Genomic DNA, 14,420 nt, shown 5'->3' with positions numbered 1-14,420 from the left:
GGTGGCTGACAGGAGGAAGCCAAAGCTCAGGAAACAAACAGGGTTGGTGCGGAGGAGCCAGAGCATGTTAGGAGGACTTCCCAGAGGAGGTGGCTGGCAAGACCATCCTTACAGGAGGCGGCAGGTGCCACCTCACGGGGATGGTGGCAGGAGGCGGTTAAAACAGAAAAGGTGAAAATAAGCAACTTGCTCTCTGCCCGCTCTAGGCCAAGGTTAGCAGGGCACAGAAAACATGACCAAAGGCTAAAAATAGGAGGCTAACCGCTAAGGACAGCGGACTTGAGCCTTGAAAGGTAGGTCTATAGGACAATGGAGAAGCCTGCAGCAATGACTTTGGGGCCAGCTGTCACCAAGTTCCGGAGTTGGCCCTGGTTCAGAAGGAAGAGCACATCCATCCTTGCTCAGCTTCCGCACCTTTTCTGGCAGCTGTTTGGCCCCGGAGAGGTGTGTTCTGTGCCAGCTTCCTGAGCTACCCTGGATCGGAGGCAGCAGAGAGATGGGCCAGGGAGGGGCGCGGGCTGCTACAGGAGGAAGGACGATGAGATGCTGAAGTGGTCACTGGGTCAAGCCGGTAGCCATGTTACCTTCCACCCCTCGTCGTTATCCTGGGCGCACAGTCACAGGTCCACCTTTCCTGGGGTGATGTAAAGTGCATGCCCTCTGCTGGGATTTTAGTCACCTAAGTCTGGGTGGCTTTCTGAGCACTGTCAGGCCAATCCCCAAGCTGCCTCCCCATGGGGATTTGCCATGAGGACAGATGGAGGCTTAAGGATCCTTCCCTCCCTCCCCTGCAGAGGGGAGGAGTTGTTACCAGCACCCCTGATTTACTGAAGATCTATGAAGGGTAACAAGAGGGGGGCCTGGAAGCACAGACACAGGAGCTGAGACAGGCACCATGGCCAGCCAGACAGCTGGATTCTCCCCGTGTAGCACCTGTTCTGAGCACCAGTGAGAAAAACAAACACAATCCACCTCCTAAGAAAAAGCCAAAACATCAACAAGTACAAGAGGTGATGTACAAAATAAAAACAAATGACAGGCGTGGTGGCTCACGCCTGTGATCCTAGCATTCTGGGAGGTCAAGGCAAGGGGATCGTTTGAGGTCAGGAGTTAGAGACCAGCCTGAATAGGTCTGAGACTCAATCTCTACCCAAAATAGGAAAACTAGCCAGGCATTGTGGTAGGTACTTATAGTCCCAGCTACTTGGGAGGCTGAGGCAGGAGGATTGCTTAAGCCCAGGAGTTTGGGGTTGCAGGGAGCTGTGATGATGCCACTGTACTCTGCCCAGGGCAATGGAGCAAGATTTTGTCTCGGAAAAAAAAAAAAATTGCTTAGGAGTTAGAGAACAAAGGAATGATAGGGACAAATGAGGTTCACCGGCTTTTGCAAAGGTGACATCTGTGACAGCTGTGAGGAAGTATGGACAAGGCCTGGTAAAAGAAGCCTTCAAAACACATGCATGAAAACAACAGACCAGGGCGGCACCTGTGGCTCAAAGGAGTAGGGTGCCGGCCCCATATGCCGGAGGGGGCGGGTTCAAACCCAGCCCTGGCCAAAAATTGCAAAAAAAAAAAAGAAAGAAAGAAAGAAAACAGACCAAACAAGTAAGAGCTCAAGTAAATGCTGGCCCTGAGGTCCCAGTACTGTCCCTGACCCTGCCTGGGTGTTAAATGATAATGGACCAGCTCCATGATGGAGGAAGAAAGGGGTCTTACGTGAGACCATCATTTATAAAGGAAGAAACAAACAGAACTACGGTCTGGGCCTCGTTGTCTGGGCCAAGGAGTGATCTAGGAAATAAAAGCCCCCTTGTGGCATCTGTGTCCCAGAGTCTCCCACAGAAAACTTTCAACACAGATCTCATCCTGTTTACTCCTCTGCTCAAAGACAGCGGCAGTTCACATACCCACACAGCATCCAAACTCAGTTCTGTCTAATGCGGCCCCAGCTCCCCACCTCCCTGGCCTATGCCCAGTTTTTTTTTAAACTCAGAACAAACACACTTCCCATATCCTCCAGCCCCGCTGGTGGATCTGTGGGGACTTTGCCCCCCGAGTGATCTGCTCTCTCTGCCCTTGCCTTGTGAAGGCACTTCACACCCCTCATAGCCTCCCAGCCTTTAAGGACCACCCAAGACTGCCTCCTCCAGGAAGCCTTCCCACATGCCCTCATGTCATATTCCACTTCCTTTCTTCTCTTTTCATCTTGGGTGTAGCACTCGGCACACCCAGCTTGCACTGGAGCTGTTTACGAACGAGGCTTTTTCCTGCCGCCAGATGACAGGGACCCAGCAGGGAGATCTGTGTTTCCCCCTAACACCCATCTTAAGGCGTTGCACACATAAAACTGCTCAATAAACGTCTATGGAGTGGGTATGAGCCTGGCCTGGAAAATGCATCTTCCTCCCAGCATCCTCCACTAGGTAGCAAAGGATTGGAGGAGGAGGCCGCCATGACCTCCGTGATGGACCTTCTCCCGCTCTGACCTCTGGTCCCCACAGGCAGGCCTTGCCCTGGAGCTTGGGCCCTTGTCCCATGTCTTATCAACTCTCAGCCTTGTTTCCCTTCACCCCATGATTTGTAGCATGAATAATTTATAGATGAACTTAAGAGCTTTCTTTTCCATATTTAGGCACAAAATGAGCTGATGAATTCAGGCTTGTACCTGGTACTGCTCCTTCACCTCTATGAGCAGAGGTTTGCAGAATTCACGAGACTCAACTACAGCTGGTTCGCAAGAGAGAGGGTAAGTCTGGCTGTGACCCGGAGCTGTCCGGCAGCAGCCCTAAAGACCTTGCAGTATTGTTTATTAGACATGCAATCTGTTGAGGTCCTCACGGTCACTTGATAGGATGTGGGACTGTCGCTGTTAAGACTAAGATTTAGCAGCTGCTGAGTGACCCTCTGGCTGAAAAGTAAGTGATAATCACATGGTTGCTTACTATTACACAGGAGTAGTAATTAAATGGTTATGTAAGTGACTGAGTCTCCAGGGATACCTGCCTCCCAAAATAGAGGCCAGCAAGGATGCTGGGGCTAGGTGTGCATTAAGTGTGGGCATGCCCACTGCCCAAGCAGGGGGGGATCTGTGAAAAAGAGAACTTCCGCATAGGAGAGCTGTCAGAGCATACAAGGAGCCCCTCTTCCTGTTCTGCTCTGGATCCCAGGTGTGTTATGCCACTGTGTGTACCTGTTGAAGAGGACAGGTTACTAAGTTGTTGATGGTGGCACCATTTGCCATTAGAGAAGCAACAAGGTATGGACCAGGAATGATCACCTATAGCTGCCCTATCTTTGATGAGAGAACTGGGGTCCCCTACGAAGCCACGTGATGTGGAAGGAAATGCCTGGCTCTGCTGCTAACTAGAGCCTGGCATTGGCAACGTCAGCCCAGACAAAGGACTTGGACTGGCTGACCTGTGAAGTGTCCTAGTACACGTGGTCACTGTTGAGTCAGCACCTTGAGCTCCAAGAGACTTCCTTCTTCATCAGATGCCTCTCTGAGGCCTGGCAAGGAGGGGCACCTCCTCACCTGGCTTAAGGCATGCAGGGGCTGCTGTGCTTGCACTGTTTTGGATTTCCAGGATACACCTTGTGGCTTGGATATTGAACTCTGCTCATGTCAGAAGGTCAGGACTGGAAAGCGAGCCGGTATGGCAGCGGACAAGCCACTGAGGTACACGAGGCAGTTTTAGGGACACTCTGCCAACCCACCCTGTGCACCTCTCTTCCTTTTCTAGTCTCCTCTTCCTCCTTTTCCGCCTTTTCTCCTTCAAGTAGACAAGGGGCATCTGCCACTGCCTGAAGGTGGAGCCCGGAGATTCTACATTCCTCGCATCGCTGCAGGGCACACGGAGCCAACCCTGTTAATAATGCTTGTACAAACCATTAGTCAGAAGAATTCTAGATTTGAGGCCAGGCGCAGTGGCTCACCCTGTAATCCCCCCACTCTGGGAGTCCAAAGCAGGAGGATCACTTGAGCCTAGGAGTTGAGGCTGCCGTGAGCTATGATCATGCCACTGCACTCCAGCCTGGGCAACAGAGGCAAAAAAAAAGAAAGAAAGGAAGCAAGGAAAATCATTCTAGATTTGTTCTGATTTAAATTCTCCTCTTAGACCCCAAGCTCTCAATTAAGAAAACAGCCTGGGTCTCTGCCAAGACTTCTCCTCAGGAATCTCCCCCTCTTTTTGACCCCTGCCTGTCCTTCCTGAACTCTCCAATGGTTTTAATGGTGACAATTTTTCAGAGAAATCCATTAAAAAAAAAAAAAAGTGAAATGGAGTACAAGAAGCAGGAAATGATCCTTTGTTAGCATTTCTGTAACCTCATTGTCATGATCCCACATCTTTTTAATGAACTTTTTATTGCACGTTGAACTTCAAAGCACCCAGGGTTGATACAGGTTACACACGGCCCAGCCAGAGCCAATACAAGCAACATGAGCCACCAGGACTGCACAGCAAATATGAGAGACATCAGACAGGGCAACCCAATGGATTAGAACCAAGGCCCTAAACTGACTCTGAAGAACCTTCCAGTAAAAATGACTTGAATAAAGAATAAGTCACAGGAACAAGCTGGGGACCAGAGCAAAAAGAAACAGAAAGGACCAGGGGTCACTCTTCCTTTCCCACAAGCTCACACGTAATTAGGGAAACTCTGAAATCTATCTCACCCACTTAAACTACCAAGTAATGCCCAGTACAAACAACCCGTCAGGAGGCACCTGAATGAAAGTAGGAAACCAACTGGCCTTTGCAAATTCACACTCTTCTGGATTTGTATCTCCGTATGTTTTAACAGAAAACATTCTGAATCTTGGTTTAACATTTAGCAAAAGAGAGGCCCAGCGACAAATCCTGTGGATGGTGGCGATCATTTCCTCATTTATTCACACACTGCCCTGTGGCAGGTGCTGAGAGGGGGCCAGGGAAAGTGGCTGCCAGACATGATGCCTTGATGTCCTTTCCTTTGAGAAGTTTGTGATGAAGCTGGGAGATGAGACTCACACACTTATACAAACAGGAAATCATTGAAAAGGAGCACTTGGGCCAGAGAAGCAGGGGAGACCCAGTGAATTCCTAGAGACTTCCCTGACTGGGCTTTCCAGTGATCTCAAAACCAAACGACTTGTCTCCCTGGTGAGTATGTAAGCTATATGAGGGCAAAGCCAGGCGTTCTAACCTGTCTCTCATGATGCTGGGCACGCGGCAAGTCACTGCTGACCACGTCCCAGGCACTGTGGACACCAGGAGCCTTGAGTGATTACAGACATGCCAAGTGACTGCCAAATAGGGCAGTGGTCCGCACAGGTGGGGGGCATTTGCTGGCGACTCTGGCATGGAAGCCTCATTTCTTTTGCATCTGACACTTCTCCAGCACCTAGAAAATGCCTGGCACGTAATAGGTGCTCAATAACTTTTTGATGCACGGTGAACTACTTCTCCAAGTAGTTCTTGAGTTATGTTTTAGAGAAATGATAGTACAAACTTTGTAAAGAACAGTATTCTAGGTGAAGGAACTCTCTCAAGTTCAAGGTATGTTTATTTATTCAAAAAATTTCTCTGAGCCTACTATGTGCCAGGTTTTGTTTTTTTACTGATTCTTTTTTTTTTTTTTTTAATTTGTGGTTTGTGGCCGGGGCTGGATTTGAACACGCCACCTCTGGCATATGGGACCGGTGCCCTACTCCTTGAGCCACAGGCGCCGCCCATATGTGTCAGGTTTTTAAAGTAGGTTCTGGGAATACAAAGATGATTAAGACACTCCTGGCCTGTAAGTGACTCAGAGTCTGGACGGAGTACACATGGAGCCAAGAGTATCCAGCTCTGTGCCTGTGTTAGGATGAAAATATTGAGCCAGATGTGGAGGAACAGAGAGCAGAGTTAGCCAGGACGAGGAGGCGCTCCTTCTCCAGGACACACCTCCAGCCAGACTCTTCAGGGACACAAACCGGCGTTGCAGAGGCCTTGTCTTAATCTATTTAGGTTGTGCCCTTTGCCATGTGTCTTCCTAACTGCTCTGGGACCCTGGTAGCAAAGCTGCCTTTATCTCTGGTCAGCTGATCACAAAAGGAGATGATGTTTAGACCAGATCTGGGAGTTTGGCAGAGGGACAAGGGTGGGTGGGGAGGGAAAGGTGTCCGGTGCAGAGGGAAATGCTAAGGCACAGAGACAGGGAAAGACCTGTGTGCCTGGGAAGTTCAGGAGCTGTGTGGCCTGGGGGCAGGTAGGAAGAGAGCCTGAAGTGGAGGCTGCAAGCCACGCTAGAGGGCCACAGAGCAGTTTCCAGCCTAGGACTCCTGGGCCAGGAGATTTGTGTGTTTTTTTGTTTGTCTGTTTGAGACAGAGTCTCACTATGTTGCCCTCGGTTGAGTGCTGTGGCATCACAGTTCACAGCAACTTCAAACTCCTGGGTTTAAGCAATTCTCTTGTCTTAGCCTCCTAAGTAGCTGGGACTACAGGCGCCTACCACAATGCCCAGCTATTTTTTTTTTGTTGCAGTTGTCATTGTTGAACAGGCCTGGCTGGGCTTGAACCTGCCAGCCTCAGTGTATGTGGCTGGCGCCCTACTCACTGAGCTGTGGGTGCCGGGCTGAGATTTGTGTTTGTGAGAGAAAACTCCAGTGCCACATGGAAGGTGGGCTGGAGGTAGCTCAGGGTCACAGGGGGCCCAGGTGGGAGGGTCTGATGTGGGACTGACAGACTGGGTAGGCACAGAGCTAGGGACAGGCTCAGGGAAGCACTGAATGCTCTTCTCTGCCAGTAGCCAGCAGGAAGCTGGCCTTTCTTCACTTCAGGTGGTCACAGTGGAAGCCTCCCCAGAGGATACGAGAGCCACCAGCCTCACCTATCCCCATCTGATGGGGACACAGGCCAGCCTGTGAGGTGAAGCTAAAAGGACTTGCCTTCTCTCCCCACTTCTCTCTCAGCACCCACATGGGGCACTCCAGTTTTCAGGGCCTGTTCCCCCAGGCCCTGGACTCCTGAGGACTTGCCCCTATCTCACGAGTGCAGTGGTCTCCTGGAGCACCTGGAGAGTGTGCTGTTAATGTGAGCAACTGTCAAATGGTGGTACCAGCCCACCAGCACTGTCAAGTGTGCTGTTAATGGTGAACAACTCAGGCTAGGTGGGAGGGAAGGGGGGCACAGTGGCTGTCCCGAGAGACAGGCAGGGCCTAGAGGTAGCTCTCAAATCCCACTGGTCCTTTCACGAGTGAGGCTGGGGACTCTCCCGCCCCCCTACCTCCCCACCCCCACCCCAGAATCACTTCATTTCTACAAAACCAAAAGCTCTTCCCTCAAAGGTCCAAATCTGCCCAAAATATGGGAAGCCCAGCTTTGGTCCACAGTAGGAAACACTTTCCTACTCACCACGATGGAGTTTCCTGGTGGAGTGTGAGAGGCGGTTAGGTAGATACGATCACCTGGCTCAGTCTCTAGAGGAAGGCAGAGGCCATCTCATCAGCCCAGAGAAAATGGCAGCAGTGGCTAGCGCAGTCCTGATGTATAATTTACCAGGTAACTAGGGCCTGCTACTCTAGACAGAATTCCATCCTTCCCCTGTCCTCTCTCCTTGGTCAAGGAAGGAGGCCCAGGGACCAAAACTGCCTCCACCCTGGACTGGCTGGGCCGTTGCCCCAGTAACAGTGTCCAGCACCCCTTGTTTTGTCTCCTAGCCTGTCACAAAGCCCCTTTTCTTCCTGGGGAAGAGCACCAGAGCCCACATCCTTGAGGCCTGGCACAATGGGCTCCCAGGGAGTACACAGTGTTTCTTATTATGGCATAAAATGCCATAAAGTCAGAACAAAGAGAGAGCCCAGGGCCTTGATGGGTCTGCTGCTTCCTGCCGGCAGAGAATACAACTGATTGTTTAAAAGCCAGCGGTGAGGCAAGTGGCCAATTAGCACAGCCTTCACCCCCACTGCCTGTAAATGTGATTCGGGCCATCAGAATGGGATTTGCTACTCAGATCAGTGGCCGAGAGGAAGCAAGCCTGTTCACGCTGCCAAATTTAGAAACCCTGAAGCAGCAGAGGTGACGGGTTATCGCTCAGCTCTCTAGGTGCCGGCACCCTTGCCTGTCTGTTCCCCTTTCCCCTTTAAGGTGATGTGAGGAACTCCTAGAATGTTCCTGAGACCAGGAAATTATACATCTGTTCACAATTGTGTCCGAAAAACCATTCATTTCTCATTTCTCCTTGTCTTCTTTCTCATAGTTGTCAAGAAATTACTCACAACCCAGATCGGAAGAAAATGAAAGTAGGTTTGGGGGTCAGTTCTGCCATTTTGAGGGTGTATGTTGAGTTTACTCTTCTGTTATTTTGTTGAACCCGATACCATCGAAGGAAGTAATGATCACTACCCAGAGGCAAAAGCCTGGGAAACTCTAGCTGCAGCTATCAGGAAGGCGAGTCCGAGCAGAGTAGATAAGGATTTAAATTCATCCTGAAAGCAAGGAAAAGGCCAACAAAAGGGAAGAGGGTACGGTCAGCTGTGAGATAAGGCTTTTCCCTTTGCCTTACTGGGATCAGTAGGTGGGATCACTAGGTGAGTTTCTGGGGATTTTACTGCCAGGATCCTTTTGAGTTTTCCTTCTCAAACTGTGAAAGGGGGCTGTTTGGCCCGTTGCTTGAAGGGATCACATTCATTCATAAGCGAGTGGCTTTACTAGATTTTCTCACCATTCAGCCCAATCAAGTAGGTCTCCTGGATTCAGAGGTTGAACAAAGCCAACGGGTTTCCTAAGAAAGAACCCTGGGAGGAGGCTACACTGTTGTCTTACAACAGCTTGAGAAAAGCCTTCCTGTCCCTTATTCCGCAGAAAACCCGAGAAAATGTGCTTAATTAAAGCAGGCGGGAGCCAAGTCAGACTCAGGAAGAACTTCTCTATCAGTAGGGAGAAAAGGGAGACGTGACAGCTGGGTCCCCAGAGGCTCTTAAGAGAAATTAGAACAGTGGTTCACACGTTGGCTTTGCCAGCAGAATCACTTCCCCAAAATACAGATTCCTGGGCTCCTCCAGGAGATTTTGCCCGGGTGCAGCCGCTGGCGGGCAGGAGCCATTGAAACAGCTCAAAGCTCCACAGGGTCGGGCCCAGATTACGACCCCAGAGAAGCCATCTGCCATTCCGGGCACGCAGTCCTGCGAAGCCTAGAAGAGAAGGGCTCTCCCTCCCGCTCACAAAAGGAGCCCGCGGCGCCCCGTCCCCGGTCGCCACCGCAGGACGAGCCCACCAGGACCCAGCGCCCACTCAAGCGGTCGTCCCCACCCCGGCCTGGTCGCCTTGTCGCCCGGGAGGGCCGAGCTGCTGCTCCCGGGTCCGTAGCCGGGAGGGAGCGGCGGGGTCTTTAAAAGACCTTTGTGTGGCGGGCGCGCACCCAACCTCCGGGGAAAACGCCCCAGCGCCTCGGCCCGGTCGCTCTGAGCAGCCACCTGCCTCGCGTCATGGCGACAGAAAGGGAGCGACAGGGAACCCAGCCCTGGCCTGCTGGACCCGGCAAGACCCGGCAGGACCCGGCTGCGCCCGTCCCCGCCCCCTCTCCCGCCCGGTGGGCGCCTGCGCCTCTTCCCCGCCCTGGGAGACCCTCGGGCCGGGCGCGCCCCGGTGGCTTCGGCCGGGCAGGGGCGCCCCCTCGTGCCCAGTGCGGGCTCTGCTGCCCGGGCAGGTGCCCGCAGGGTCGAGTCTTTCCCTCCAGACCCTAAGCCAGACTGCGGACAGGGAACGGGAACCCAGGCCTCTGAGCACGGGCCCCAGGAAAGACTGACCTCTCTGTAAGGCAGAAAAGTGTCTCTGGGTGGTGCTGAAAAAGCCTCATGGAAGGAAGGAAAGGGACTGGACCGGCTGCCCTCCGGTACTGCTCCTGTTCTGATGGCCCTGCATTTGCCATCCTTCAAGGAGCTGGGACCAGCTGTAGGGTCTGCCCCCACCACTCCACTCCACCAGCCAGTCCTTGCCCCAATTCAGGGATAGCTAGTTTTCTCCTGGAGGTCCAGGTGCTGTCTACGTGCTCCCAGCCCTGTGTACATCCCAGACCCTGGGAGGAGAGCCCAGCACAGAGGAACCATCCTGGCCTGCTGGCCAGTCACAGCCCTTGCCTGGCTCCCCACTATAGCGTTGTCAAGAAGAGCCTGGACAGCCAGAGGCAGAGCCACATGCATTTCACCCACCCCCAGGGCCACCTTCTTCTTTGGTCTCCTGGCAGCCTGGCATGACTCACCTGGTTGGCAGCAATAGGTTAATATGGGCTGCCAGAGCTGAGTCACAGCTATGACCTGCCGCTCTAGCTCAGTTCAGGTAAATGGAGGAAAAAGGCAAACTATCAGGACACATTAGGTGGCACAAAAAGGTGCCAGTCTATCAATGGCTCTGGTGCCCGTGCCAGCCTGTTTACCTGCACCTGGGAAGCAAAGCCCCACACAGTCACCACAGTAGCACTGCGGCAGCTGGGGAGAGTACGTGGGTATGCACACCCAGATCTAACAACTTGTCACAGGCACAAATGACTGTCACCACACCAGAGCCAAGGGAGGGGAGCAGTGCCACCTGCAGATATCCACACAGATGACAAAATGAGCAGGAACAGGGGCAAGCATGCAGGCCTGTAGGCCAAAGACTGGCCCGAACAGAGGGCTGAGGCTGCCAGCTTCTGGAGAAAGCCCAGGATGGGGGAGGCGCCCAGGCAGCTCGTGGGGCTGGGGTTTCCTTGAGGTAAAAGGTAGAGCTGAGAGGGTCCAGGTGAGGCTGCGGGGACATCAGTTCCCCCTGCTCCCTGCCCTTCTTCAGCAGTCAGACACTGTTTCTAAATAGTCAGGCAGCACTCGCTCAGGGGGAGGAACCATACAGAGAAACAGAGCTCCCCCAAGGAGTAAAGGGGAAGGTTGGACTCTACCTTCTCCACTCGAGCCCCACTGCCAACCCCGTGGCCTCTTTGCTCTCCTCCCTCCTCTCCCCATCTGTCACTGGCCCTCTGCCTCCAGCCATTCATCTCTGAGACTCCTTAAAAACCTAGGTCAGCTCCTCCTTCCCTGCCAGGTTAGGGACAGGGCTGTTACCCTGAGAGGCGGCAAAGGCTCCTGCAGCTGTTCAGAATGCAGCAGCTGCTGCACCAGCAAGCCATGTAGGCCCGCGGTGACCCCGTGATGCCTTCATTGGGGGTCTTGCAGTCCAGCTGCCCAGTCTGGATGGAACCTTCCTGGAGCAGTTTGGGGATTTTGTTCCCATGTGTTTTTTGTGGCCATGTGTTTGGCTGGCCCTGGAGTCTGGTGGGAGAAGGAGGAGCCACGGTGCCATGCCCCCCGTGACAGATGCACTCCACTGTGACTCTGTAGCCTGAGAGGTCTTCTTGCTTTCCAGGTTCTGAGTTGGGAGATGGAAAGGAAAGCAGCATTTCTCAAAGCCGGGTCGTCTAGCAAGAGAGCTGGCTGTGGAGCTCAGCAGAGACCTCTCGATGCAGCCATCCCTTTTATGTCCCCATGTGCCCACCTCCCTCCTTCTCTTTACTGAAACTGAAACCAATGTGTTCACAGTCACCATTTTCACCTTGTGCTACTTTCTTGTGGGGATCTAGCTTGAGCATCTACGGGCAACAACAGTGACCAGTCCAGTCCCAGACAGCTCAGGTCAAGCAGCCCAGAAGCCCAAGGGGACCCAGGAGCCCTGGTGGGCCCAGTGGCCTGGTGTCCCACTGCTGAGGGCACCTGTCAGGCCTCACTCCACCCAGAGTGGAAGGGAGCCGTGCATTCAGTAAACTGACTTTATTCTCCCAGCTTCATTCGTTTTTATTTCCCTCTCTTTGGACAGAGGCTGAGGGTCCCCAACTCGAAGGAGAGGGAAGCACATCTCAGAGCCCCATCCCACCTCCACTGGGGAGGAACAGCCCGGGCCCTGTGGGCTGCATCAGGCTGGCAGCAGCCCCTGTAGGTACCCACCGAGGACCCATTTGGTGTGTGAACTCTACATGTCTCTTCTAATTGCATCTTAGGGCCCAAAGACCACATAGGACTGGGTAAAAAAGGTCAAAGAGGGTTAGTGAGAAATAATTGTGTGTATGAGAGAGAGAGGAGAGAGAAACAGAGAAAGACAAAGATAGGTCAAAAATAATAACGTGGAGGGAAAAAACTATGATACATGCAGAAATGTTAAGTGCAAGAAGGCACAAAAGACTACATATTATATGATTCTGTTTATATGGGATTTCAAGAAAAGGCAAAAGAAGAGAGAGAAAGCAGATTAGTGGTTGCTGGGAGCTGAGAAAGGAGCAAACAGACCCCAGGGATTGTTTGGGGTGATGGAGGTGTGGCGAAGCCAGTTTGTGGGAATATTTACACAGCTGGATCAATTTGCCAGAGCTCACGGAACTGCACGTTTTCAGTGGGTGAACTTGATGGCATAACTGTGACACATGCCCCTATAAATTTCCTAAAACATGGAGAGACAGAAAAAGGGCCAGAGGGAGGAGGAAGAGAGAGAGGAAGGGCAGTGTAGAAAAAGAGGCCCTGCTCCTCCTTCCTTTAGAACTCTCCTCAGATCTGGGGGAGCCCTGGTTCCCAGCCCCGCCCTTCTCCTGGGGGCTCAAAGGGTGGCCCTGACAATTATGGTGACAATAGAGTTTTGGAAAGGCTGTAGTTGCCCTAAAATCTTCCCACTCTCCTGATAGGTTCCAGTTACGGTGACAAAACTTTCAGAAATCAGTAGGTTCAACCAGGCAGCCTAGACCCAAGCTCAAAGATAAGAGCCATTCAAGCTGAAAGTATCTCTGTGATCTAATAAAATTCCTAAGACCTTGAGTTCTTCCATGCACAAGCATGGCCTGGAGCTCCATGAGAACTGAACTTTGGGGCTGACAGAAGATTTGTCCAGGAGCTAATACTACAGAGCATGTGAGCAAGGACCATGCTTGTCTCCAAGTGAGCTGCATGGAGAGCTGAATGGAATTTGAGGTGGCTGTATAAAGATCTGGACAGCTCAAACCCACAGTAAGATGTGAGTGTTTGAGACATCCACCTGGGAAGCAATCACAGGTTTATATCAGAAAATCATTAGATTTTTTTTTAAGTTTTCATGAATATATTAAGCAAAAGTCCTCAAATTTTAATAGCAAATCAAATCCAACAATATATAAATAGAAACAAACACCACAACCAAGTAGAATTTGTTCTAGATACACAAGCCTGGTTCAAGATTTGAAAACGAATTAATTTAATTCTATCACATCAGCAACCATACAGGCATTAAATACATCTTTCCTTGCAGTAGACCTCAGAGTTATTGGGTTTAATCAGAATCATTGATTCAGATACCCCAGAATACTCATCATTGGTCAGAATATCATTAGATTTTAGAAAACTGTACTCTTATTGTGGGAAATAATTTCAAAGGCTGGGCACAGGGGTTCACCCTATGATCCCAGTACTTTGAGAGGCCAAGGTGGGAGGATTGCTTGAGGCCAGGAATTTGAGACCAGCCTGAACAACATAGTGAGACCCTAAATCTACAAAGAAAATTAAAGATCAGCCAGACATGGTAGCATGTGCCTGTACTCCCAGCTACTTGGGAAGCTGAGGCAGAATTGGGGGAGCCCAGAAGTTCAGAATTATAGTGAGGTATGACTGAGCAACCCCCCAGCCTGAGCAACAGAGGAGGACTTTTCTTTCTGAGAAAAGGAAGGAAGAGAGGGAAAGAAAGAGGAATAGAAGGGAAAGAGGAAAGGAGAAGGGAAGAGGGAAAGGGAAGGAAGGGAAGAGAGAAAGAAAAGAAACTATGATTTTAGGAATTTCCACCCAACCAGGAATGCCTCCTACGAGGTCCAGGACAGGAAAGACACAGAGCTGGTGACTACCTAAACCACCAATCAGCATCCCACAGTCCAGGTCTCTGCCTGCAGCAGGGGCTTTTCATGGCTTAAGGTCCTAAAAAGCAATGGTGAAAAGGGATAGCTTCACCCTATCTAACTGGGTCATTGTTACCAGAATCTATTAGAGGCTGACCACAGTGGTGGGACACTATCTTTCTTGAAGAGCTGCCATGATGGCCTTCAAACATTCATCAACCATTGGCCAGCTACATGCTAGGTTGTGAGTAGAAGGGACGAAGGCATAACGCCCACCCCCTTGGCACTCAGTCTCCTTTGGACAACAGGATAGTCAAAGCATATGAGCCCACGGGTGCTGTTTAAAGAGTCCTTCCTACAAGCAGGGCCTGGGATTAAGCAGTTTACATTTCTCTCTCAACCTTACAATCCACCCATGAGGCAGGTATTATTAACCCCATGTTGCATGGGAGGAAAGTGACATGCCCATGTCCTGCCAGATGTAAGTGGGTCTGTCAGCTCCTGGTCTCTGTACTCTGCTGGCAGAGACAGAGGGAAACATCCATAACCAGCTCCAAAGTCAGGGGACTACTTAGTCACCAGAGCAGAGG

At 51.5% G+C, this 14,420-nt stretch overlaps 1 protein-coding gene and 1 non-coding gene across 8 annotated transcripts in view; one reads left to right on the top strand and one right to left on the bottom strand.

Annotated features, from left to right (window-relative positions):
• MARCHF10 (membrane associated ring-CH-type finger 10) overlaps window positions 1–11,742 on the top strand; it is a 239,954-nt gene extending 228,212 nt beyond the window's left edge. For 5 of the 7 annotated variants that reach the window (XM_053567916.1, XM_053567913.1, XM_053567910.1 and 2 more), the window contains 2 exons: window positions 2,633–2,746; window positions 11,355–11,742. In XM_053567916.1, coding sequence (XP_053423891.1) covers window positions 2,633–2,746; window positions 11,355–11,504 — 264 coding nt within the window. In that variant the 3' untranslated portion in view covers window positions 11,505–11,742. Of the gene's footprint in view, window positions 1–2,632; window positions 2,747–8,217; window positions 8,261–11,354 lie in introns of all 7 variants that reach the window. The other 2 variants (XM_053567915.1, XM_053567914.1) reach the window with 1 other exon arrangement.
• A 1,510-nt stretch (window positions 11,743–13,252) lies between these two features.
• On the bottom strand, window positions 13,253–13,324 carry LOC128571418 (small nucleolar RNA SNORD113/SNORD114 family). Its single transcript, XR_008375835.1, has one exon. It is a non-coding gene; the product is annotated as a small nucleolar RNA SNORD113/SNORD114 family (small nucleolar RNA).
• Window positions 13,325–14,420: the final 1,096 nt, after the last annotated feature.

This window comes from Nycticebus coucang, chromosome 18 (assembly GCF_027406575.1).
Source record: "Nycticebus coucang isolate mNycCou1 chromosome 18, mNycCou1.pri, whole genome shotgun sequence".
Classification (NCBI taxonomy): domain Eukaryota; kingdom Metazoa; phylum Chordata; class Mammalia; order Primates; family Lorisidae; genus Nycticebus; species Nycticebus coucang.
This window is presented reverse-complemented; position numbering and strand designations above follow the sequence as displayed.